Genomic DNA, 26404 nt, shown 5'->3' on the forward strand with positions numbered 1-26404 from the left:
AAATACGTATGTGTTTGGGAAACATAAGCTTCCAGCTTTCATTTCTGAACACTTTCTGGATACTGGATTCATGAAGTATACTTTCACGAATAGATTCTCAAGAATCCATTACTCGTTAGGCAAAGCTGAAAGGAAAAATAAGTTCGAATAGAGAATGATAAAGCCATGTTACCAGAACAGAGCATTGGCTACCACCTACAGGAAAGCACTCCCACCATGTTTACCACTGGTACTCGGGCTACATGGTCGTCGGCTGCCACAGAGATCTCCACCAGCTGCCAGTAACCTCATGTAGCTATTTAAATGTCAATCAGTTAGAATGAAATAAAATTAAAAATTCAGCTCCTCAGCTGCGCCAGCCACATTTCAGGTGCTCAGCAGCCACATGTGACTAGTGGTTGGTGTACTGGACAGTGCAGACAGAGAACAACTCCAACATCCCAGAAAGCCCTCTTGGACCCTGATGATCTAGTCTGGCCTGTCTCTTGGCAAGGCTAACATTCTGAAACAGGAAGGCTTGGTTTCAGAAAGTCCCAAATTCTGAGTGTATATGACTGTTCCAGAAAGACGTCCATAGCTTTCATCCAATTCTCAAAGGCCTCCTAAACTCCAAAGGGTTAACAGTCTTCATGTACTGAGATACTATCCCACAGACATCGCCCCACTTTCTCCTTCCCGGAGGAGCTTCAGTTACGGAGGGCACATCCAAGGGAGAGCAGTCCCAGCTGCATGCATCTCTCTGCTCTCCCCTTTAGAGTCTCCTCAGCACTAAACGGCTTCCTCACAGCCATCAGAACTTGGGCCTCTTTAGAAAGAAGACTGGGCGTGAAGGAGAAAAAAAAAAGACAAAGGCTGAAGGAAAGAGAAGAAAGAAAAAGGATAGCTACCCTTGTGTGGGCTCCTGTACTAGTCACAAAGGTGGGTGAGGGTAGCAGTGACGCTGCATACAGAGTATTTACTCCCTGCGTGACCTTGGTCAAGTCACTTGACCTCTCTGAGCCTGTTTCCTCATCTGTAAAATAGGAATAATATTTTATTTAATTGATTCTAAAATGCACATTGTTTTCACATTTTACCATTTCTGAATTTGGGGTGCCTCTTAGTAAGGTAGCAGTTTCCATGTACCTAATACTTGAGGAATTCATGGCTAGGCAACTACAACCTCTTGACTTTCAGTCAATAAACCATTTAAAGAGAGACGGAGTCCAGGATCTTGCCTTAAAAACCTATCTCCAGACATCTTCTAATAGACAAGAAAGCACCCGCATTCACACTTGGAGAATGGAGATCAGAGGGTGGAAGAAAACCCCAGAAAGCACGGTGGGCACTCTGAGGACACGCACAGGGGAAGGCGCGTGCATGAACAAGGACACTCGTGACTATGGGCCGGTAAAGGATTAAGTAGTGTTTGATTCTGAAAGTGAAATACTTTTAGGAATATCTTAACCTACATAGTTTGTATTTTCTCTTTTACGTACAAGCAAGAGTGACATAAAAATCTGTGTAAAAGAGTCCTCCCTTCAATGAACATACAACAAAAATTCTAAGTGAAAATAAGGTGTTGGTGTCACAGTTTAATAGCAGCACATAAAGTAGTAACACATATTGCGATTACCGGCTTCTGGGAGTTGATACACTGTGGTCTAATGCTGACTTCACAGGACTTCCGCGCGTCTTAGAGAAGCCCTCAGTAAAATGCTCGCCCAGGGACTGGCACAGACCAGACAGGCCCAGGGGGCAGCACCAGGCTCTGCACTCGGACCTCCTTCTCCCTCAGGAGAGCCCTAGAGGCTGGCCCGGGGGCTGAAACACAGCTGCGCAGCAGATGGCCTTGCTGCTTTTCTGCCAAGTCTACTGCACCTACACCGCTATGTGATCCAATCCTAGGGTCACAAAAGCAGTGTTGAGAAAGCACTATTAGTCTTGGTTTCTAGAGGAAACCAAGTGCCTTAATCACTGATTCCGTGCTGTAAGGGCAAAAAGAAAAAAAAGGAAAAACAAGTCCCAAGGACAACAAAAGGAAGTTGGAAAGTTTAGAGTGCAAGTTTTTCTATTCTAATCTCTCTACAGCACTGGCTTCTGAGAGTGAAGATAATAATGTCTGTGCCACAGCTAGAGGTCAGTGGTCTTTGAATCTGTGTAAGTGTGACCCTGCGGCTCACAAAGACTTTCGAAGGGGGATGTGAGACTGTTTTAGGGGAATCAGTTTCCAAAGCCCAGCTTCCTATGTCCTCCCGGGGCTCTCCTGCCCCTCCACTCCATCCTTCACAATCACAATGACGCATCCACACCAAATCTGACCACAGGGTGCACTGCCAGGGCTCGTAAAAACTCCTGGCCGCCAAATAAAGGGGGCAGTCCCAACAGGGGTGCCCACGAAGGCTTCTTTATTCAGGGCATCACACAGCTCTAATAACATTTTACTTTCCAGGTTTAAACATTATCAACATTCAACTGTGTAAAAACAGTAATTGTAATAGGTTATTCAATTGACAAAGCATTTTTTAATGCTCAGATCCTATGGTCACAGGAAAAATAATGTTTTAAAAAACATTTTATTTTGAGGTATCTATAGATTCACAGGAAATTAGAAAAAAGTACAGAGAGCTTTTGTGCACCCTTCACAAAATTTCCTCAAACAGCTATGAAAAACAACTTTTTAAACTTTCAATTTATATATAAACTTTTGTGGCAGAGAAGCATAATAGTGAGATTAACAGAAAGGCTTTTATTATAAAAATATATTAATTACCCCACTGAATTTTATCCTAAACAAGTAGAAATGGAAATTCAGTTTCAAAAAGCAGAAATACCAATACTGTTCTTTATTCCACTAGACTCATTTAAGATGCAATAGATTTTTAATAGCTTTATTTTAAAATGTCAGTATTTATAATACATTAGAAACGAAATCTTTAGCACTACTTAAACTATGATAAAAAATTTTCAATATTAACTTAAAAGTAGGGGGCACGGCTTTTAAAAATTCTTTCAAAGGGATACACAAACACAGAAGAGGTAACAGTTGAATGAGAAAGACTATCTTTGAATGCCCTCTAGTGGTGTCGACCAAAATAAGGGAGACAGCTAGTAAGTTAGCTCCTCTAAGATAAACAGTGCAATGCGTTAAATAGAGAAATCAGAAAAACTGAAAGTTATGACTAACTCTGAGACAAGCAGCAAACACACTTTATTTAACTGTGCTGTCACCGAATTCAGTTCTACTATTCGTCTACCAAAGACGGAAACCTGCCACCTCATCTAGAGCTGCATCTGTGCTGACAGAGGAGTGCTAATGCCACTCAGCTCCCAGGTGAGAGAGAGCGAGCAGGACTGCTCTAAGTGCCAAAATAGAGAAGATGATCCCAGCAAACTCTTGCGAACTCCCTCTCTCTGGCATTATGTTGGGCCAGTCACAGCCACATTCACTCAGTGCTGACTAGTGCCAACCACCCTCCCAGCACTTTGCATGTGTGGATTTACAAATCTTCTCAACAATCCTATGGTGTAGATCTGTTTGAAAAAGGTCATTTTGAGAGTGTACTGTGGACCCCTGGGCCTTGAGCTGAAGAAGGGCGAGCGGTTTGTATGTATAAAAGCTTCCAGGAAGAAGGTGCTGGAGGACGTAACGACCAGGGAGAAGAGGCTCATTGTTTTGTAACCCTGAAATCATTTCCATTTTGATGCAAAATAAAAACAAGACTTCAACCCAAATTAACAATAGGCAAACTTTTGAGTTCTCTAGTCCCCAAGAATGTACCTACCATGAGGGTCCTCAAATGACCAAGGATGAAGAGGCTGTACTTGGCTCGTGTAATGGTGACATTCAATCTCTGCAAACTTGCCAGAAATCTAAGTAATTAAAAAAAAAATGTTACTTCTTTCTACAGAATGGCCTGGCATACAGGGCAGGCGGAACACAGGCAATATGCTAGACAGCTTTGCTTGGGATCCTTCTATTTCTTTCAAGTCACAGTGCTTTCTCACTCTTCTTCCCAACACAAGGTACCTGGCACAGAAGCAATTCCCATCCAAACCAGTAAATGCACAAAAGGCCTGGTGTTTTCCTTCAAGGTGAAGTATCTGTCAATTTCCTATTTTGACTTGGATGAGATACTGGAAATTTCAACAGTATGATTTTTTAAGCCTTAAAAACATCCTACAAATACGATACTAGATCAATTACCTTAAGTATATTTGAGATTAAAATATTGTGGAAACTACGTAGAAACATACAAACATTAGACAAATGTACCAACAGATCTGAGAAGAGCTTAAGAGTAACAGAACTGGTATATGACAAAGGTGAAATTTCAAATTAGCTGGGAAAGAATGGACTATTTACAAAATGGTCCTGAGATAACTGGCCTTCATTTATATATGCAGACTATCTCTAGATAGGGGCAGATATAAATTATTATTTTCTTTAAGAACAATTAAACATTTACAATCTGTAAATTCCATCTGCTTCTCATGAGAAGGAAAACATAGTTATGTAAGTCTCAAGGCCCTGAGACTCATGAGAGTTTTCTGTCACCTATTACAGTGTCCTTAGCATCTTCACTAAGTAAACTGACAGTAGCTAAGTTTAACAAACTTAGCCACAGCACAAAAATACAGAGTGACAAGGAAAAGCCACCTTATGACACAACATGGGAGAGGAACACGCCCCTACAAAATACACTTGATCCAATGATTTATTTCACTCTTATTAAACAAAGTGACAGATCCACACTGTGCCGTGAGTTTACACACAAGGGACTAAAAGAAGCAGACCTAACACTGGATAAACCTCACAACTTGAGAAAGCTAGCTTCACGATACTACACAAGTTTTTATAAAAGAAAATAAAGCGAACGATAGTGTTCTCTAACAGTGATTAAAAACAGATCTAACTCTGGACTATAAATAAGCAAACAAAGCAGTGACAGCTACTCACCCAATTGAGCCTTGTGTGGCATTTGCTCTGACACAGGTAACAATGACACAATCTTTCTGACGCCCCTGGAAGGCATCCACGGTATCTACTTCTGCTGGCCTATTTACAAAAGAGAAACATGTTTACTGGGAAAGGTAAGCTATGTATTAAATGTACATATTTATACAGTAGTATTTTTCAGGAACTTTTTTCATGGTTATCTTTTTTTATTGAAATTCACATAATATAAAATTTCCCATTTTAAAGTATACCATTTAGCGGTTTTTAGAATACTCACTATGTTGTGCAACCACCACCACTATCTAAAGAGAAAGAGAAAGAGAAACCTTGTGCCTATTAGCCATCAGTCTCAATTTTCCCCTCTCCCCAGGCCCTGGGAACCACTAATATACTGTCTGTCTCTACAGATTTTTCCATACTGGAAATTTCATATAAATGGAATCATAAAATATGTGGCCTTTTGTACTTGGCTTCCCTCACTTAGCACAACATTCTCAAGGTCCATCCATGTTGCAGCAGGTAACATGATAACAGCATGCAGCATCTCTGGGGGCAGCTAACAGTAGCAGGTAACATTTTGACCGAATATCTGATTCCTTCTGTGACCAAATATTTGATTGTACAGACATACCACAATGTATTCAATTCCTTCGGGTCTCTACCCAGGAGTGGAAGTGCTGGGTCCCATGGTAATTTTATGTTTAACTTTTTGAGGAACTGCCGAACTGTTTTCCACTGTGATTTACCATTTTACACTCTCACCAGCAATGTACAAGGGTTCCCCGCCACATCCTCACCAAAACTTATTTACTGGTTTTTTTTTTTCTTATAGTCATCTGGGTGGGTGTAAAATGGTATCTCATTGTGGTTTTGATTTGCATTTCCCTAGTGAGGATGTGGAACATCCTTTTACATGTTTCTTGGCTATTTATTTATCTTCTTTTGAGAAATGCTATTCAAATCCTTTGCTTATTTAAAAAATTAAATTATTTATCTTTTTTTATTGAGTTGTATGAGCTTTTTATATATTCTGGATGCAAAACACTTAGCAGATATATTCCATTATTTTGTTGAGCATTTTTGCATCTGTACTCATAAGCGATAATGGTCTGTAGTTTTCTTTTCTTGTAGTATCTTTCCACGGCTTTGGTATGAGGGTAATATTGGCCTCATGCAATGAGTCAGAAAGTCTTCCTTCCTCTTCTACTTTCGGGAAGAGCTTGAGAAGGACTGCTGTTAATTCCTATTTTAACGTTTGACAGAACTCACCAGTGAAGCCTGGTCATGGGTTTTCCCTGGTTGGGAAGTATTTGATTACTAACTCCATCTCTGTACTTTTTAGAGGTCTGTTCAAATTTCCTATTTTTTCTAGAGTCAATTTGGCAGTTCGTGTGTTTCTGGGTTAAGAAACTTCTGAGTTAACGATCTTCCAAATATTTAATGTTCATTATACCATTGAGGTAAAAAGGAGACAGAAACTTGATCTTCACCCTATCTGTAAAGGCACTAAAAAGGTTAAATAATTTACTCCAAGAAAAAACGAGACTTCATGAGTCTTGCTAGAATTAAAATTCAGATGAACAACTCATGGAACTAAAGGGAAGGGCCTGGAGAGTTTCTTGGTCAATTCCATTGTCAAGTGTAACGGTGACAACATGCCAAGCGGCAGGAGGCACTCTGTCCACAGAGGCTACAAGAGTAACCACTCCCTACCCAGCACAAGGCCATTGAAGCCAGCGTCTCAGTGTCCTGTGCTATTCTACCATGCTCTAAGACCACTCCCGAGAGTTAGGTTTCCATTTCTTCTTTCCTACTATCTCCTCTTTTGTCTTAATTCAACAGAAAAACTGGGAATATCTGTAAAAATATAGATGTCTCACCCTTTTCCGTCAAACTCTTTGTCCAAATCTTTCTGAATCATCGTCTTCTGAGCTTTGTAATGGGTTATTATGCCAATGTTTCGGAAAGTAACATCTCTTCTTTTGTCTTTAATAAGTTTAATTATTTCCATTACCAGTTTTATTTCTTGAACATTTACATATGAGCTAAATAAGATGAAAAGAAAAAAACAAAACCACCACCAACACATCAAAACTAACAGCAGTCCAATTGCTAACTTAAGTTGCAAACAGTAAAGGGCAGACAGGTAGGTCTCATCTTTATTCAGTCAGCAGTGACTCAGAGAGGCTGTTATAATGACCACTGGTATCATATATGAGTAAATATAGGTGCCAAGTGAAACATTAAGTTAGGAGAGAGAAAACTTGAGTTTGGAGTCAACTAAAGTTTAAGTACCAATTTCTTCATTGGTTAAAACAAGGAGAGCAACAGTAAGAACACAAGTATTTATAGTAATGAAGACACAAATAATAACTAGCTAACATTAAGGATTTACTGTCTTCCAAACACTGAGAAAACTGCTTTACATGTATTATTTCCCTTAATTCCCCAGCACTGGCCATGCAGACCATGCACCACACAATCGAGGGGGCATCATCTACACAGACTAAATGAGACGTGGCCCCCAGAGATGAACAACACGGGGTCCTGCAGCAGACTCATATCCTCAACGTCTGCATCTCTGGCCTCCTCCTGCACTCCCAACTCAGCTTCCAACCTGCATGTGTTCCCTCATTACACCCCAGAGGCAGGACGTACGGACACTGGGGGGTGCACTGCGCCTGCACCTTTATTCCTGGGCCACTTTAGCTGCCTCACTTTACGAGCCTTAAATACTCACTATCCTAACTTCAAGACTTACTATTAGACAATTCAGTCAGCTAGCTATCTCTTCCATCCCTGAAATCTTTATTTCCCTTGGTCACCTCACAGGTCAGCATTCCTCTTGTGACCTTCCATCCCCCTAACACTTACGGGGCTCAGTTCTCAATCCTCTGCTCCATTCCAGCAGGCCCCACCACAACCTTTACAATCCCTCTGGCATTGCAAATCCTTGGCCAACTGCTTCTCTGTATTTCTATCTTCTTCAGTGAATGTTCCCTTCCTCCACTTCTATTCCTATCTGATTCTCGCTGGGGAGACCACCTGCTCTGAAGCTCTCTCATGATACGAAGGTGGAATTTCTATTTCCTCAGACTTCAGGATACGAGGTGGCATCTGTGCCTACACTACAAATTGAGCCTCCACACTATTACTCCTCTCCCCTCTCACAAGGAGCCCTAGCTCCTCCTTTCCTAATCAGCAACCACCACTTCTTTTTGTTGTCATTCACAGACCACCTGAACACGTTCCCTTATTCACAATCCACCATCTAAGTATTGTCCACCCTCTGTCTCACACCTTAATTCAAATGAACCTATAGTTATCCTTCACAACACTTCACCGAACTGGAATAATGGATTCCCTTGGTGATTACCTGGTTAATGTCTCCTCTATTATACCACAGTAGCCTTGCACTGGGGCCATGTCTGTTTACTCACAGCTGTGATCTCAACAAGGATCTACTCAAGCACTTACCACGTTAGGAAATATGATCCCTATTATACAGTTAAGAAGAATTAAAAGGCTGAAACACTAGAGAAAGATATCAGTAATTTGTGATAAAAAAGGAGAAGCTATCAACCTTATTAAATGAAAATTATTGTACCCTAGCACTAAGTAGAGAAACGTGTATGGAAAATGTTTTGAACATAAATATGAAGAAAAATAAGATAACAATTCTGGGACTGTCACTGGCGATTGAAGGAAGAGAACATACTCATTATCCCGTCTTTCTGAACCATCTCCGACATCAAACACAAGGTAGGGTTGAAATGGCCAGTCTGACGAACACCGACTGGTCTCAGTTAGTCTACAAAAAAGCAGCCACCATTCAGAATACAAGTCAACTTCTACAAAAATATTTTTTACATTATTATTACCATATTTTTTAGGGAAGGGAAGGAACTGGGAAAATAAGGGGACAGAAGGACCTTCTTTTAGTTAAATGTGTCTTAGTGCAAGGTACAAAATGAATTTTACTTCTATTCTAGCGCTGGGGAGAATCATCTATGTAATGAAAATATAACAATTACTCATAATATTACAGTAAGCGAAAAAGCAAGCCACAGAATACTATGTAGAGTATGGTGTAATTTTTTTTCCCCAAAAATTTAAAAAGAGAAAAAGTAAAAAAAGATATGCATAGTATAAGGACTAGAAGTAGACATAGCAAAATGTTACCAGTGATTACTGCTGGGTTGCATAACATAGGTGGCTCCCCCCACCTTCTTTTTTTGTTTATCTGCACATTTGCTGCAATCAACGTCACTTTTATAGTAAGAAAAAATTATTAAACCTTTGATTTATGCTTTTTATGATGAGACTTAAGAACATAGTACAAGAGCTATTCTACCTAAGCAGCTAAACCTAGAAGTAAAATACGCTACCAAGCAACGAATGGAACCCACCTATTTGTTTTCAAGCTTTTGTTATACACATAGTTAGAAGGGAAGAGACATATGTCTGGGTGCATTCTGTACTGAACGGTGAGCTGTAAAATCGGGAGTCTGCTGATCATGTTGTGCTCTACATTCTCTTCCAGCAGTTTGTAGAAGCGAGCCATCATCGACTGGTCATAGCCATAATCCTGTGCCTTCTGAAAGGGGGAAAATAAAATAAACCTCCCAGAATTTGTTTTTACTTTTCCCATTATTATAAAAACTATTACTGAGCTCTAATCTGTACACGGCAAGGTTTAGGTGCCATTACCAACAACCAAAGATTCAGAGAAAGATGATGTTTCTGACTCGGGCCCTTGACTATAAAAGTTGAGGTATTTTGTCTTTATTTAGAAAACCCACATACTGCTTAGGAAAGTGATGACCTTGGGAATGATCACAACCGAAGCCATTTTGAGGCTAACAGAGGTTACCTGAAAGAATCACGGGAAAAGAAGCAAAGAAACGTAGCAGAGATTTTAACAATTATTTCCGGGGCATGCTCTCACAAATAGAAACACTGAATGGCATTGTAAACGAGCCTTTTAAAGACCAATTTCTTTAGCCATCCATCCAATATATACTGAGCAGACCCCAGACACTGTTAAGGTGAATAAGATTAAGTCTCACAGAACTTATACTCTAGTGAAGGTGACAGACAGTTGACTTAATAAGTTGATTTCATAAACCTAATGATGGGTTACATCCTGCAATCGTTGAACTATTTTCTGAATTTTCTTCAATAAGCCTGTATTATTTTTGTAATACTTCCATAATATTTCTGTAATAATTTAAAAAGCCCTAATGGAGTTTTCTCATTTTTGCTGTTTTTAATCAATCATCAAAGCAGGCATTAAAGTTGAGACCTATCAACAACCCTTTCACTACATGCCAAGGCCCTGGAAGACAGAAGCTGTGAATCAGTGAATTTTCGAAATGCTGCACTACTTAAAGGAACGCAACACAGAGCTGGCTCTTCACTATTCCCCATGAATGAGGTCACCTGCAGCAGCTTTTCCCCGCTAAACAGGTTTTCAAACAGGGACAGGTGTGCTTCTAGGCTACAATCTAACATGATCACACATGCGTGCTCAGATGTCAAAGAACTGCACTACCATTGTGAATAATTCCAAACTGAAAAAGACAACAAAAACAACATGCATTCATCTCATGACCGAAAAAAATGCTTTGAAAATGACCTCTTCTCTGGGACTGTTTATGTAACCACTACTCTATATTTGCACAAATAATCTACGTATTAGTGAAATATTCAAATTTTATTAGATTTCAAAACCATGGTCTAGACCTATTCAGATTACCCCAAACATCTACTGCATCCTGATTCCGGTGTGCATTTCTAGGAGCCATCTTTAGTGAGATTAAAAACAATCAAGTGGTGGGGCTGGCCTGGTGGTGCAGCGGTTAAGTTGGCACGTTCTGCTTCGGAGGCCCGGGGTTTGCTGGTTCAGATCCTGGGTGCAGACCTACACACCGCTTATTAAGCCAGGCTGTAGCAGGCATCCCACATAGAAAGTAGAGGAAGATGGGCACGGATATTAGCTCAGGGCCAGTCTTGCTCAGCAAACAGAGGAAGATTGGCAGTAGATTTTAGCTCAGGGCTAATCTTTCTCAAAACAAACAAACAAACAAACAAAAAAAAACAAGTGGAGTGGACCATAATCTAGGTGCTGATCTTTCCACCAGCAGAGTTCATAATCTCTTCTTTTCCTGTCACCTTCCCTTTCAGAGGATGTCAGAGGCAGAGATATTTTCTTGCACTATAGGGTACAGAATCCTAAAACTTGAAATGTACTATAAAAATAACTTCTCTTTATAATGTTTTCCTCAAACTTGCACAAATTTAAATATAAATCAGAAGGCTTGGATTCTTCCCCTTAAAGTTTTTCTTTTATTATTGTTTTGGCATTTATGTTATGAAAATAAATGAAATACAGCCCTTAACACAGCTGTACGCTGCCCTTCCCAAAGGAAAACTCCAAAGCATGTGGAATATGATCTTTCTAGTTTTCTAGTCTCTGACCCTTTACTGCTCCTGTCACACATATACCTAAGTGTAATTATGGACAAAGGGACATCTTCAGAGACTTATACTATTAAAACTCAAACAGTGGTTCTCTTTTCTCAGCCATTCCCTACTTTTCGCTGCAAATAAGAGACGATGATCCAAGAAAGACCTCCCCTCATGAAAATAAAACAAGCAAACGGCGCCTTCCACTTTAAAGCAATATGAACATGAAAAACTTACCATAGAAATGACTGTGGGAGGGAGCTGTTTAGGATCTCCTACAAGGATAAGCTTGTTACAACGATGGATAAGTGGAGTAAGCGTTTCAACTTCACAAGACTGCCCAGCCTTGGTAAGAAAGTATAGAATGGAAAAATACTTCTTAATTGTCTTTGCTATTTATTTATCCATGTACAGTTCATCTAATTCACAAAAGTTCTACCCATTCAGAAAAGTACCACACTCTCTCCTGCACTAAATATCACACAGAAAAAGATTTTCTTTGGTGAGAAAACAAAACAAAAAAACCAACAAATACTCATTTAAAAAACATATCACACATGTATTTTGAAGTCAGTCACCAGTCAGGAGCCACTAAACACTTGGGAACCAGCCACAAGCTAGGCGGTCATGTTAACGTCCCAGGTTTGCACTCTTCGTTCCTGCTGAGCCCATGCCTGGGGGCACTATGAGTCTGTGTGTCCCCACCCTCCTGCCTGGCTTTCTTTCTTATTCCTCAGTAGGCCTCTTCAATTCCAAGCCTCAAGTTTCTCTTCGATCACATTTTCTTCAATTATTTCACCACTTCTACTTTTTCTATTCTTTCATTTTGGTGATAGTGGATCTTCAATCTCCTGATTTGACTCTCTGTATCTCATTTTCCATCTCTTTTGTCTCTTGGCTCTACATTCAGGCAAACACTAGGTACCCAATAAATGTTTGCTCAATGAATGAACTAGGAATAAAAGACGTTAGCTGAAAATATAGTGGCTCAGAGCTGTCCAAAGTTATATTAAAAATGCTTCAAAAGGTAAACCATAGATATTCCAAGCAGGAGCTAGATAATCCTTGGGAGAGATTTTGCTGGTATTATCAGGCATCTTTAAAACTGTAATCCCAATACTAGAAAAGCAATTGTAACCATCATCAGTCATTAGCAGCGTATTTCAACATAAGAGAATACCATGTAATGACAGGTAAGAATCAGATGCACAAAGACCATTTTGTCAACATCTCAGCAGCCACCGTTCGTCTAAGACTTACTCCTCACAACACTAGTCAAAGCTGTATGGATGACTGCCTACCTACCTCATCAACAATGACACAACTAAAGGGGACACCTCCTTGCCCACGAAAAGCAGACTCAAGCAGTAAACCACCACTGGTGCTCAATGTGCAGCAGATGACATGGGACTCTAAGATGATATTATTCTGTGTTTTTTGTGGGCGTCCTTGAACCTAAGGGAACAAATAAAGGTTAATCAATATCAAACTTGTATATAAATTCTTGACTATTATAGGCCTATTTTTATTATAAAACATCCACCATTTACTACGTGACAGAATAATATTTAGTAAACATTAGGAAGAAGCTCAAATCTAGAAAACAGCAGAAAGATTCAAGATAATCCGACAACACCAGGAAGAACACTGCTTCCTAGTGCAGTCTACGTTTGGAACATGATTTACGCACATTAAGAAAATCTATTCAGGGAGTGATTTGGTCAAAGTAGTTATAATGACAACAGCCAGATGCACGTGGGCAGGTATCAGAATAAGCAGAGATTAAATAATTCTACTGAGTTGTGAAGCAATTATCTGAGTAAAACCAGTGAAAACTAAGCTTGAACATATGTTTTTACATTAGTTTGTAGGTTTATAATGTTCTTTCTTTTTAAAAGCTAGTACCAACAAAATGCCTGTGAAACTGACAGCACTCTACTACAGTAAGAAAAACCACCTTGCTCCACTTCCATAATACAATAAACTGTGACGGAGCCAGAAAGTGCAAAGGACGCCTCACAGCGTATACCACTGAGTGTTCAAGTTAAGAAGATAATCTTCTTATCAGAGATCCAGTTAATCTATTTCTGCTCCTGAAAAGCGGTAATGATCCATCCCTGCACAAATGACGTATTCAATCATGGACTCCAAGGCTTCAGGAAGAGGTGGAGCTGCGGCCCTCCGGTGCTGTCACCTACCTCTCTTTCAGCCGCCTAGTGAGGCAAACTGCCAAGTCTAATTAATTCAATGGCTCACAGAACAACGTGATGAGCAGCAAAACCCAGAACAGCTGTAAACACGGACTTCACTGTTAAATTTTGGAAGATTAACTATTTGGGGCTCAATTTAAAATTTTAATAAAAAGCTTTCCACATAATTTTTAATTTATATAAACTGCTAATGGAAATATGTGTTAAATTCAACTGTATTTAGCCATATATAGAAGGTTAATAACACATTCAAGAGAAAAATCTCAGCTCAAAAATACTAATAACATTACTGGTTGGTATCACCCTCTCTCTCTCTGACCCCCGACTGGTTTTCTAAGAGTCGCATTGTGGGGTGAGCATCTACATGTGGCTCGTCCTAGCTTCCATCAATCTAAATCTTGCTGATATTTTTATATCCAAAGAATACTGGGGAAAAAGTCACATGTTATAGAAAGATTCTTATGATTAAAAACAAGCACAAAGAGGGGCTGGCCCGGTGGCATAATGGTTAAGTTTGCGTACTCTGCTTCAGCGGCCCAGGGTTCACAGGTTCGGATCCTGGGTGCAGTCCTACATACCGCTCACCAAGCCATGCTGTGGTGGCATGCCACACACAAAAACAAAAAATAGAGGAAGGCCGGCACAGACGTTAGCTCAGGGACAACCGCCCTCAAGCAAAAAGAGGAAGATTGGCAACAGATGTTAGCTCAGGGCCAATCTTCCTCACCAAAAAAATCCCCCAAAACCCAACTACAAAGAGTTTATACTTTCAGCTCAAAATTGAAAAAAAAGGTGCTTGTACTTTCTTATACCAAACCCCAGCCATTGTCACTTGAATTCAGACATGCGATTTTCTTTTCTCTTTCTTTTTCTTTAATAGAGAAAACACAAAGGTATTCATCTGACAATAATGATCCTAACTGATTTTGCAGGGCGGGGGGAGAAGTAGAGGACCTAACAAGAGAATTTTTTAAAATACTTACCGTGACTTAGAGAAGGAAAAAGATATTTTACAATCACCTCTTTCTTAGAAATCCCAGGTGGTGATAAGAATTCATCATTAGGCTAAAGAAAAAAATGTACAGTAGTCCCTGCTTATCAGCAGTTTTGTTTTCTGTAGGTTCAGTAACTGCAGTCCACCATGGTCAGAAAACATTACATGGAAAATTCCAGAAATAAACAATTCATAAGTTTTAAATTGTACACTGTTCTTAGTAGCACGATGAAATCTCACAGTGTCGTGCTCCATCCCTCCTGGGACATGAATCACCCCTGGCGGATGTGCACTGGAGACGCTTCCCACCCATTAGTCACTTAGTAGCCATCTTGGTTATCAGATCAACTATCATGGTATTGTGGTGCTTGTGGTCAAGGAGCCCTTAGTTTACTTAATAATGACCCCAAAATGCAAGAGTAGCAAGGCTGGCAATTCAGATACGCCGAAGAGAAGCCTGTAAACTGCTTCCTTTAAACGAAAAGGTACAGGTTCTCAACATAATAAGAAAAGGGAAAAAATATGCTGAGGTTGCTAAGATCTACAGTAACTTTTACTACAGCATATTGTTATCACTGTACCATTATTGGTTATTGTTGTTAATCTCTTCCTCTAATTTATAAATTAAACTTTATCATAGGTATGTATGTATGTATGTATACAAAAAACACAGTAAATATAGGGTTTAGTACTATCCCTGGTTTTAGGCATCCACTGGGGGTCTTGAAACGTATCCCCCTTGGATAAGGGGGTACTACTGTAAATGTATGTGTAATTATACCATTTTCTCCACTTTTGTATATGTTTTAAACTTTTCATAATAAAAACTTAAAAGACGTAACTGAGAAAAACTCATAGGTTGTCTGACCTATTTCATAATTAAGAAGAAAAAGGAAAAGCTAGGAAAATGCTATAGGTGAACTACCTACCTCTTTAATTTTCGAAGCAAGTTCCTGCCTTTCTTTTGAAACGCTGGCAATTTTTTCATCTAATTCTTGCCTCTGGAAAAAATTAAAATGCCATCATTAAAATTAAACCAAGCATTTAAAAATCCTTCCAAAGGACTGGCTCACATTTCAAAAGAGTGAACCTACACTTTACCAAAGAAAAACTTATTCATCCCGTTTGTTTTCTCTTTCCCAGTAAAGTCTTGATGCACTTTCTACGTGCTGCGTGTTGTGAGTTTAGCCAAGCCGCTGCATGGTCTTGCTGCTTCGGTTATTCATCCTGTTTGGCCAAGTGGCCTGCGGAGACTTTAAACTGACACCAGCCCCTTCATACAGGCGCGTGCCCCAGACAGCAGCCAGCAGAGTCACAAGCAAATGTAAGTTCCAGAGGTGACTTCCCCAACGACCCTTGGGGGTCAACAGCCTCCCCTGCCCCCAGCGCCTGCCCCTTACGTGCCCCTTAGAGCAGACCCCCTGGGGCTTACCAAAACCTGCTCCTTCGGTTTGCATCGACCAGTCCCGCCCAAGCCCAGGAACCCCACAGCATTCTGCTCATGGACCTTATAAAGGCACCTGCCCCAATCCCCTCCGCCTTCACCTCCCCGTGTGGCCCCTGGAGGCGTGCGGTATACTTCCTCCAGGCCCTGTGAGCAATAAACTTCTCTATTCCAGTTTCTCTGGTGGTCTCTTTTTGAATGGCAGTTCACTATCCAGCAGCCCACCACCCTGTGCTCCATTTAGTAAGCATTAATTTGATAAATTCTCAACATTGTGTAAGATTCAGTTATGTCCAGTGTATGGCATCTATGCTATTTCTGTTTGTTTAGCTTTCCAACCCTTGGGGCATCATTCCTCCACTAATTTTCTAGGGGTTCAAATGAGGTTATCAATCACACCCCAATCACTCCTCTGTCCACAGGCATAGGCATATAACACAGGCCTGGTAAATCATGGCACTCATTCCCTTAAAAACAAGGATTAGACCTGCTTGCACATCCAGGGACTAATCAGAGTCCTTCCTTGGAATTGATGCGTGAATACTGGGAGAGACCTCCCCTCCCTATGAGTTTTCTAAGCTGGGATGGTGGGGAGCTCAGAGATGCTGGCACTTGTCTTCTCCTGGAGAAAAAATGCCTGACACACAGAAAAACAAATCAAGGAGTGGAGAAATGACATCATTTGAGCCTCTGGATCCTGCTATGCCGAAGTTAATCCACTCTCCGATTTCCCAGATACATAAACCAGTGAATTCCCTTTTGTCTAACTTAACTTGAATTCGGTTTCTTTAACTCGCAACCAAAAGATACCTAATAAATTCAATATAGCTTTAATATAAGGCAGACAACAGCAAACTACAGCCTGTGGGCCAAATTCAACTCACCATCTGTTTTTATAAATAAAGTTTTACCGGAACACAGGCACATCTTTTGTTTATGTATTATCTATTGCTGCTTTCATGCTATATCAGTACAGTTGAGTAGCTGAAACAGAGACCATATGGCCCACAAAGTCTAAAATATTTACTATATTGTCCTTTTCAAAAAAAGTTTGTTAACCCCTGATGTAAGGCATACCATTTTTGCATACATTTTTATACACAAATTATCCCATTCCACAACAATGGCACCAAATACTCATCAACTAGTTTGCGTACCTATTAGTTGTGAAAATTAACACAGTCATGCATCACTTAACAACACGGAAACATTCGGAGAAATGTGTCATTAGCTGATTTTGTCGTGAGAACATCATACTTACACAAACCTAGATGATGCAGCCTACACTTCTAGGCTACACACTACAGTTCTATGGGACCACTGTCGTACAGGCAGTCCATCACTGAGACAACCGCTGCACGGCGCATGACTGGAAAAAGGAACCTCATTTAAAACACAGTCAGGAGGTCAGAAGGGGGAGCGCTCATGCCCTCCACACAATGTCAACTGCAGACCCAAGAGGAAGAAGCCTGTTTTGCTGCCCCAGCAGGAGGCAGGAAGGTCTTCTCCTTGCCTGGCCACAACTCAGCCGGTGAGGACTATCACAACTCAGTCAACGAAAAGCCATTACCCTTTCAACTCCCAGTTTCCTCCAATGGACTCTCTGTTCATAACAGCTGTCCCCAACACCCTGACCTCCTCTAAAACAACTCTCCTCTCCCTGTGTCCTCCAGACTTGCCTGTGGTTCGCCATGGATTGCATGTCTCAAATTGCAATTCTTTGCTATTCCCAAATAAACCCATTTTTGTTGGTAAAATGACTGTTTTATTTTTAAAGGTCAACAGTTACTAAAAAACACTAATCAAGAAATGTTAATGAGCCAGCCTGGTGGCACAGTGATTAGGTTCTTGTGCTCTGCTTTGGCCGCCTGGGGTTCGTGAGTTCAGATCCCTGGCACAGACCTACACACCGCTCGCTCATCAAGCCATGTTGTGGTGGTGTCCCACACACAAAACAAAAGACCACTGGCACAGATGTTAGCTCAGTGACAATGTTCCTCAGGCAAAAAGAGGAAAATTGGTAACAGATGTCAGCTCAGGGCCAATCTTCGGCACCAAAAAGAAGAAGAAGAAGAGGAAGAAGAAGAAGGAGAAAGAAAAGAAAAGAAAACGAAGAAAAGAGAAAGAAATGTTCAGATACCTGTACTTCCCTTCCACCTCGGCATAAAGCACGCTGGCGGGAAAGTTCATCTAGTTGATGATCCAGATATTCCTTTCTTCTATGCATGTCCTGAACATGAGAAGGTAAGTCTTTTTCTAAGAAAACAAAAAAAGAAAAAAATTATATGTTAATTCTAACAGACACACATATGCATACATAATGAGAAGAAAAACTAGTTCTCAAAGCTGGAATACTGCTAAGGTCTCCAAATTACCTTTAATGTCCAAGCCATTTTCTACCATACAAAAGGAAATAGAAAAACATTAGTATCTACCTTACTCAGTACTTACTCATTCTGTGGTTAACTTGGCTGTCCAAACTGAATTTTAGGACCTCATTATTAATAGACTTCTCTGGACCCAGACGTACTAAATTTATATCTCCACAGTTTCCTGTTGATAAAAATCACACTCAGAGATTAATAAGGACACTGCCAACCTCTGTATATATTATCTATATCTAACCAAATACATTACCAATCAGAGAAGGGAGCTAACATGAGCTATCAATCAGCTCCATACTTGGAACTACGCTGGAGGCTTCACACGCATTATTTTAGATATTCTTCACAACAACCCTATAAGGCAAGTACTTATCATTTCTACCTAATAAAGGCTAGTGAGGTCACATGAACAGTATGCTGCAGAGTTGAGATTCTATCATACTGTTTCTCAAACTACATTCTGTACAACCTTCCACAGTAAGATTTATTTGGGAAATGCTGAGTTAAAATAAAAAACACACATATCTTTTAATAAAGATTCTTTGAGTTTTTTTTCTTTTGCAGGGAAAGATTTGCCCTGAGCTACTATCTATTGCCAATCTTCCTTTTTTCCACCTCCTCAAAGCCCCAGGGGATGGGTATATCTAGTTCTTCTATGTGAGCTGCTGCCACAGCACAGTAACTGACAGACAGGTGGTGTGGTTCCATGACCAGGAAATGAACCTGGCTGCCAAAGCAGTGAGAGTGCCCAAACTTTAACCACTAGGGCATCAAAGCTGGCTCAAAAAACGTATTTCTTAACCAAAGGCTATTTCGAAGATATATAAAGACTTTTATATGTTAGCATATATTTGAAGTTCCAAAACAGAATCTTATTTGACCACCAAATCCTTTTCTGCAGAATATTCAGAATGAAGTTTTTAAACTCTGCTCCACAACACATGGCTACTCCAGAATTTAAGGGATACAGATGCTGGAAATTCTAGAGTATGGGAATTCCAAAAGCTATAAACATCATTTAACTGGACTGTTTATTAACCACATTTTTATTTTAGGTTACACTGTAGATATTATTTAACCTAAAAATCTCCCACTGCATCACAGGGCTAAATTATAGCAATCACACAGAGTTCATCAGCACTCACCCATTCCGACACATCACATGCTTATGTGTTTACTGCCTGTCTCCTCCCACTGAATCCAAGTCCCAGAAGAAGAGGGTTCCGTTTTGGTCACTGCCTAGAACAGCGGCTAGCACATCAGAAGTGTAAGAATCTATGCTGAATGAATGGCTTATTACACAGCTGTCTACAACATATTTTTGTTGGTAGTTCAGCTCATTCTTCTAAATGTGAAGCCATCTTCTCTGGCCTATTTACTTCAAGGTTTCAAAACTGCTAATTTACTTGTGTTTCCAACAGAAAGATGGATGAGATTACCTAGAAACTCACCCATTATAAATACCTAGAAATGCTTAATAAATTATAACAGAAATCCTTTAAACTGAGCTCCTAAGAATGTAAGGAAAATTCCTAGAGGCCAAAAACAAAAAGAAAGCTGAACATCAGAGTTGCCAGCCCCTGAGCCGCTGTGGCTTCCCTGCGGGGGGAGGGCTGGCCAGTGTCTAGGTGCTGAGGTGGTGACTTTTAAATTCACATTCAATAAAATGCACAGATTTAAAATCTTTACTTCTACAGAGTTTGACAAATGTGTACAGGGACAAAACTACTATTCCAATCAAGATATATAAATTTTATAATGGGGTCTTAGATTTTAAAGCCCACTAAAAAGCAAAAGGACCTGGAAAAGATGGAGGCATGGAAAAAAAGTGACTATCATAGCCCGGGCTTAGCTGTGAAAAAAATAAATTCTCTGCTAAAACCTTGCAACCATAGGCCTGTGACGCATGTGGATTTAGAGACTAAATACATATTACACGAAATGACAAAGGTGACCCAACCAAAATACCGTTGAGATTTTAAAAATGAGAATGCAACAAACAACTTTATGCCAATATATTTGAAAACCTAAGAGGAAGTGGAAATTTTTCTTAAAAAATATGAATTAGTAAAACTCAAATCTAGAAAACTTGAATAGATCTATAAGAATTAAAGACTAAATTTAGACAACAGATAAAAAAATTACCCATCTGTCAAAAAACAGACAAAAAAAAAAGCCCAACCCAAACAACACTAAAAATAACCTTCAAGAAAGAGATTTCTTATACAAAACATCCAAAGAATAAATTTAAAAATTCTCCATTTTTAAAGTCTGTGTAACTTCAATATTAAAACTAGACAAAGATATAACAAAGAAAAATTACAGGCTGGCCTCACTTATGAATACTAATTTTTAAAATCCTAAATAAAACATCAGCTATCCAGCAATGTGTTAAAAAATAATGATACTAAGATGGGCAAGTTGGCACTATTCAAGGAATCAGAGCAATTTTAACATTAGAAAAATATTGTAACTTACCACATTATCAGATTAAAGAAGAAAAATTTCATTACCATTTCAACGGATGCAAAAAAACCCACAAATGCATGCAATAAAAGTCAACACCCATTCCTGATAGAAATTCTACTGAGAAGGGAACTTCTTTCCCCTGATAAAGGGTATATACCAAAACCTAGAAACAAACACCATACTTAATGGTGAGATGCTGAGATATTTCCTTAAAGGACACCCAGGAAGGACCACTAGTGAAAATGAAGGTACCGAAAAAGAAGAAAAAAGCTCTCTTTACTGACAAAAGGTATCATTTTCTTTCTGACAAATAAACCCAAGCTAGATGCATTGCTTGCTCCATCCTAGTCCCAGCCCTACCGCGTCATCGATACACACAGGAGAAAGAGCTTACCCTCACTCAGGGAAAAGCAAGTTAAAACTGCGCCACCGCACACCCACAGTAACTGCTCTTAGGTGTGTAAACTGGTAAACCATTTTCGAGAAGAATTTGGCACTAGCTAGATGCACAAATTCTTCAACCCAACATTTTCACTTCTAGGTATACATGCACTAGACCAGTTTAATAAACTCTTTCGACTTTGGCCTATAGTATGAAGCATACTTCACACTGAAATCCAGTACACTCACACATCTCATCAACGAAACAGGTTTCACAAAACAATACTTACCCTTACTACCTATACTCTGATCTTTTCTGTTCTCTTCTGTTCTAGTTTATCTTGCTTAAGTGTGCTGGTTCTGGTCTCCCTAAACTGATTTTACAATCCACTAATTAGTTACAAGCCACAATTTGAAAAGCACTGCCCTAGAAAGCTGCATGAATACACAAGAAACACAAGTAAGAATGTAGTGCTTTGGTGTATTCCATTTAACTGTTGATAATATAACATACTAGAATTCATTCATTCACGGTAGTAAATATTTTTATACCTGCACTGGAGAAATATGTACAAGTCTGCTCATTGTAATGAAGTTTGAAAGAACAAAAAATGGCAAAGAACCTACATTTCTATCAACAGATAATGAATAAACTGTGGACTCACAGAATGAAATATCCTATCGCAATTAACATGAATGACTGTACTGATATACAGCAATACATAAAATCATAAATCTCACAAACATAATTTGTTGTTAGTGTCGTCGAATCGATTCCAACTCTCAGTGACCCGTGCGCAGCAGAGCGGAAGCCTGCCCGGTCTTTCTGCATCACCCTCTCACCTTTCGGGGCTCTATCAGACAGCGTTCTGCTGCTATTCAGAGTTTTCGTGGCCAATTTTTTTGGAAGTGGGTGGCCAGGTCCTTCTTCCTAGTCTGTCTTAGTCTGGAAGCTCTGCTGAAACCTGTCCACCATGGGGGACCCTGCTGGTATTTGAAATAACAGTGGCATAGCTTTCAGCATCACAGCAACACACAGCCACCACAGTATGACAAGTGACAGATGGCTGGTGTGGTTCCCTGACAGGGAAACGAACCCAAACCACAGAGATGGGAGTGGCGAATCTTAACCACCAGACCACCAGAGCTGGCACAAACATGATGATGTAAGTGGAAGAGTTGCAGACTGACAATGTATTATAAGTTTTAAAAGCAAATGAATTCTATACGTAGGTAAACCTATTAGTAAAAGTAGGTAGTAAAAGAAAAGAACGTGTCTAATCCCTCAGAATAAAGACGACATATCCCAGGCTCTCTTGTAGCTAGGTGTGGCCATGTAAGTTCTGGCAAAAAGAAAATAACCAGAGGTGCCAGCTGCACCTTTCCTTAAACTAGGAACTTTTCTTAAAATATAGCTGGTATGTTCCCTTTGCCCTTTCTTTGTCTTTTCTTCATGCTTGCTGCATGTGACTACTGGACTACCATCTCTGACCATGAGCACTAAAGAATGGAGGCCACACACAGTAGAGCACCGAGACAGAAGGAGCCTGGGTCTCTGAAGACTCCCTGAAGCAGGGAGTCATCATACCACTCCCAGTCTTCAAGTGCTGCTCCCTGGGCTTCTGAGCAAGAAAGAAAGAAATTTCTATCATACGGAAGTCGTCGTATTTGGAGTCGCTACTATTCTGCAGCCAAATCTCATCCTAAGTGATAAAAGGCATTTCCTTGAGGTTTCAAGGAAAGAAAATTTGGTTAGGGAAGACAAGATATACGAGCTTGGAAAAGTCGTCTAATACAGAGCAATAATCACACCACTCAAAATAGGTGGTATGAGAATAAAATATGAGTTAAGGTTAAGTAAACAAATTATTTTACATCTTCACTCAAGTGTCCCGCACCATTACGGTAACGTTCTTCACCAAACTCAATCGTACTGAAAAAATTTACCCCTGTGGTGTACTTTACGTTTCTACTCTTCAGTTTCTCCTCCTATAAAATGCAGACAGTAGGGTTATTTAATACTTAGCTCACAGGATTATTTTGAGGATTACTGACAAAGAGAAAGCACTCCATAACTATAAACGATGATTGCTCCAGCTTTTCACTGACTAAATATCTACTAAGCCCCAACTGAGCAGCAGGCACTGGGGATGCCACAGTGAACAAATCAGAAAATCCTTGCCTTTGTGGAGATGATTATATTCTAGGTATAGTCAACTAGCTGAGGTTCTCTCACCTCTGCTCATTTTTATTTATAGTAACTTCTGCTTTGTCCCCTCCCAGCTCACTTCCCACGGCTAAGTCCTCAGTGCTCTTCAGGTTTCATCTTAGATATCACTTCCTCTAAAAGTCTTCCCTAACCCTCACACAACTGAATCAAGGGCTGCTCTGAGGTGTGAAAGTACCCACACATTATTTCTATTATATATAACTTAGAATTTTATATTATAGTTGCCCACTGATCCATCCACTTTCTCATTAGACTATCTCTCTGAAGGCTTCAGTGCTGAAACCTCAGTACTTAGCACAGTGCCTGGCAGAGAGTAAATGCTCAGTAATACTTGCTAAAGGAATCAATGAGTACATATGGGGCCACAGCCACAAGTAGAACTCATTACCAGAATTAGCTTGCTCTTTGTCATTCAAATCTGCCCACACTAAACATTGAAAACAAAAAAAAAATTAAAAGCCCACATAAGTAACATACCCAAAGGATTCTTCTTGTCTTTACATTTTTCCTTGAATTCGAGGATAATTTTTTTCATAAGTTCATCAACAGCTGCATTGGAAGGTGCACACACAAGGACACGGTTTTGTTTGATTTTGGCATTGGAGTTTTCATCTGAATGCCCCTTCCTATGGTTCTACAATTTGCCACACACACACCAAACAAACAAACAAACAAAAAGTTCTGATGAGCTCTATTATGTAGTTTTACAGTTTTTCTCTACTTCCAAATATGCTCAAAGTTCCCCTTATAAATAACTAAAAATAAATAAAAGCATCTATATCTTACACTGATATTAAAATTACTCTGGCATAAGTTTATCAACTTCTCTGAGCTTTACCTTCTATCTACTTATTTTACTCAATACTCAATCCAACCAAAATGTAGCCCAGGAATACATTCAAGATGTTTTCCTGGCATTCACTGTGACCTATAATAAAGCCAGAAGATCACCATGGCCCCTAGAATTAGTTTCACACAAGATTGCATTTTCTGCTCTTTTTACTTCTTATACCCTTCTCTCCCCCTGCTACCCCTTTCTCAGATATGGTTCCACACAATATCAGAAAGATACAAAAAAGTGAAGGGAAAAAGGCACTTTAATGTTTATTTACATATGTCAGTTAATGCAAGTCAAGTAAAATGATGCACTCGACTAACCGCACTGATGCCCTCACACACATTCTACCTCGGTCAGTAGGCGATAGAGGAGGCCAACAATAGTTTTTGATTTTCCTGTTCCAGGTGGTCCATGAATCAGACATATCTTGGCAACTGATGGGGAGTGTTTCACCATGGCATATGCAGTTTCTATCGCTTTCTTTTGGTCTTCATTGAAATCTCTTAGGTAGGCAATCTATACAAAAGACATTAATGAGAATGAGCTGTTCTTAGAGTGGCACAAAAGAAGATGCTAATAGAAAGGATGACTTTCTTCTAATCTTTATCAGACAGAAGCTTTGGTTACGATCAGGTAAGGCCCCAAAGTGACCTTTAATCTAAGAACCATGCTCACTGTTGGAAAGAAAGTTACTTATGCACATCTGCACGCTTCAGCCCATCCACAAACACTGCAACTGTATTTTTACTTGTGATTCCTACAAAGACGGTCACAATAAATTGCTCTATACTTTTCTTCTATTTATTCTTTGGTGCTTCTCATTTCAGTCAATCCTCTCCTTAGACATTAAAAACATTCCAAGACTTTCTTTCCTAACACAAGTGATATAGTGGAAAGAGCATGAATTTGGGGTCAGACCTGAGTCTCAACCTCAGTTTCACTCACAAGCCAGGTCTCTAAACTCTTAACCTCTCTGAGCCTCAGCCTTTGCCATCCATTAAATTGGGGATTCTTTAAAGGGTGAGAGTTGACTGAGATAATGTACAAAAAAGCTCTAGCACACAGCAGGGGTTCAAAAAGTACTACTTTCCTTTTGCCATTCTCTGTGTTAATTTCCTGGAACTTATTTACAGCTCTTACAGTGAGAAATACGTGTTCACACAAAATGACAACTCATCTTCGTACTTGCAACAATACCAGTCAATTCTCCACTGATCACTTAAATGCAAAATTAACTCCCATCAAACCTACTCCTATTCCTGAATTTTAATCGTCTAATGAACAGTTCAGTAGGATCTTCACCTAACATTTAATTTTTTGGTAAGGAAGATTAGCCCTGAGCTAACATCTGTTGCCAATCTTCCCCCTTTTTTTTGCTTGAGGAAGATTGTTGCTGATCTCACATCTGTGCCAATTTTCCTCTACTTTGTACGTGTGACGCCACCACAGCATGGCCTGACAAGTGGTGCTAGGTCTGTGCCTGGGATCTGAACCTGTGAACCCTGGGCTGCCAAAGTGGAGTGTGCAAACTTAACCATTACACCACAGGGCTGGCCCCTCCCTTCACATTTTAATGTTGCTCTTTAAGCATACTCTCAATTCTTTATTGTACTATACCTTTTTCCTGAGGTAAGCTAATCTAATACATACTCTGAAATATTCAAGAAAACTAAGCATTAAACAGTATCACTGTGTGTGCAAGCTAAATATAACACATATATGTAGGAGCTAAAAATAACGTAATGCTTTAACATCCTGAAATGACATTTTCTGGCTTTCCCTGTTACATAATCATCACTCACAATTCTGTCAGATGTTGTAGTAAGTAAATCTTTTGTACAGAAGTCCATGGGGTTTGGATTCAGAACAGCTCTGGCCAGTTGGTTCCGACCACTCAGCAAAGACATGGCTTTCAACTTCCTTTGTGTAGTTACCAGAGAACTGATTACAATACATTTCACGAGTTCATTTAAATTGACTGGCAAATTATCTTGAGTCTGGATGGAAAGGGAATACTCAGATTTCCCATTACGCACTATTATCAAGA

At 39.8% G+C, this 26404-nt stretch overlaps 1 protein-coding gene across 24 annotated transcripts in view; it reads right to left on the reverse strand.

The window, feature by feature from the left end:
* The window catches only part of SETX (senataxin), a 79214-nt gene that overhangs the window by 3529 nt on the left and 49281 nt on the right, over positions 1–26404 (reverse strand). For all 24 annotated transcript variants that reach the window (XM_070595402.1, XM_070595390.1, XM_070595395.1 and 21 more), the window contains 13 exons: positions 26160–26392; positions 24706–24873; positions 23997–24153; positions 18507–18608; positions 18196–18311; positions 15541–15612; positions 12713–12862; positions 11645–11752; positions 9349–9536; positions 8658–8750; positions 6820–6984; positions 4940–5038; positions 3765–3852 (listed from right to left, as the gene is read on the reverse strand). In XM_070595402.1, coding sequence (XP_070451503.1) covers positions 3765–3852; positions 4940–5038; positions 6820–6984; positions 8658–8750; positions 9349–9536; positions 11645–11752; positions 12713–12862; positions 15541–15612; positions 18196–18311; positions 18507–18608; positions 23997–24153; positions 24706–24873; positions 26160–26392 — 1739 coding nt within the window. The remainder of the gene's footprint in view (positions 1–3764; positions 3853–4939; positions 5039–6819; positions 6985–8657; positions 8751–9348; positions 9537–11644; positions 11753–12712; positions 12863–15540; positions 15613–18195; positions 18312–18506; positions 18609–23996; positions 24154–24705; positions 24874–26159; positions 26393–26404) is intronic.

The sequence above is a fragment of the Equus przewalskii genome, chromosome 26 (assembly GCF_037783145.1).
Source record: "Equus przewalskii isolate Varuska chromosome 26, EquPr2, whole genome shotgun sequence".
NCBI classification, from domain to species: Eukaryota; Metazoa; Chordata; class Mammalia; order Perissodactyla; family Equidae; genus Equus; species Equus przewalskii.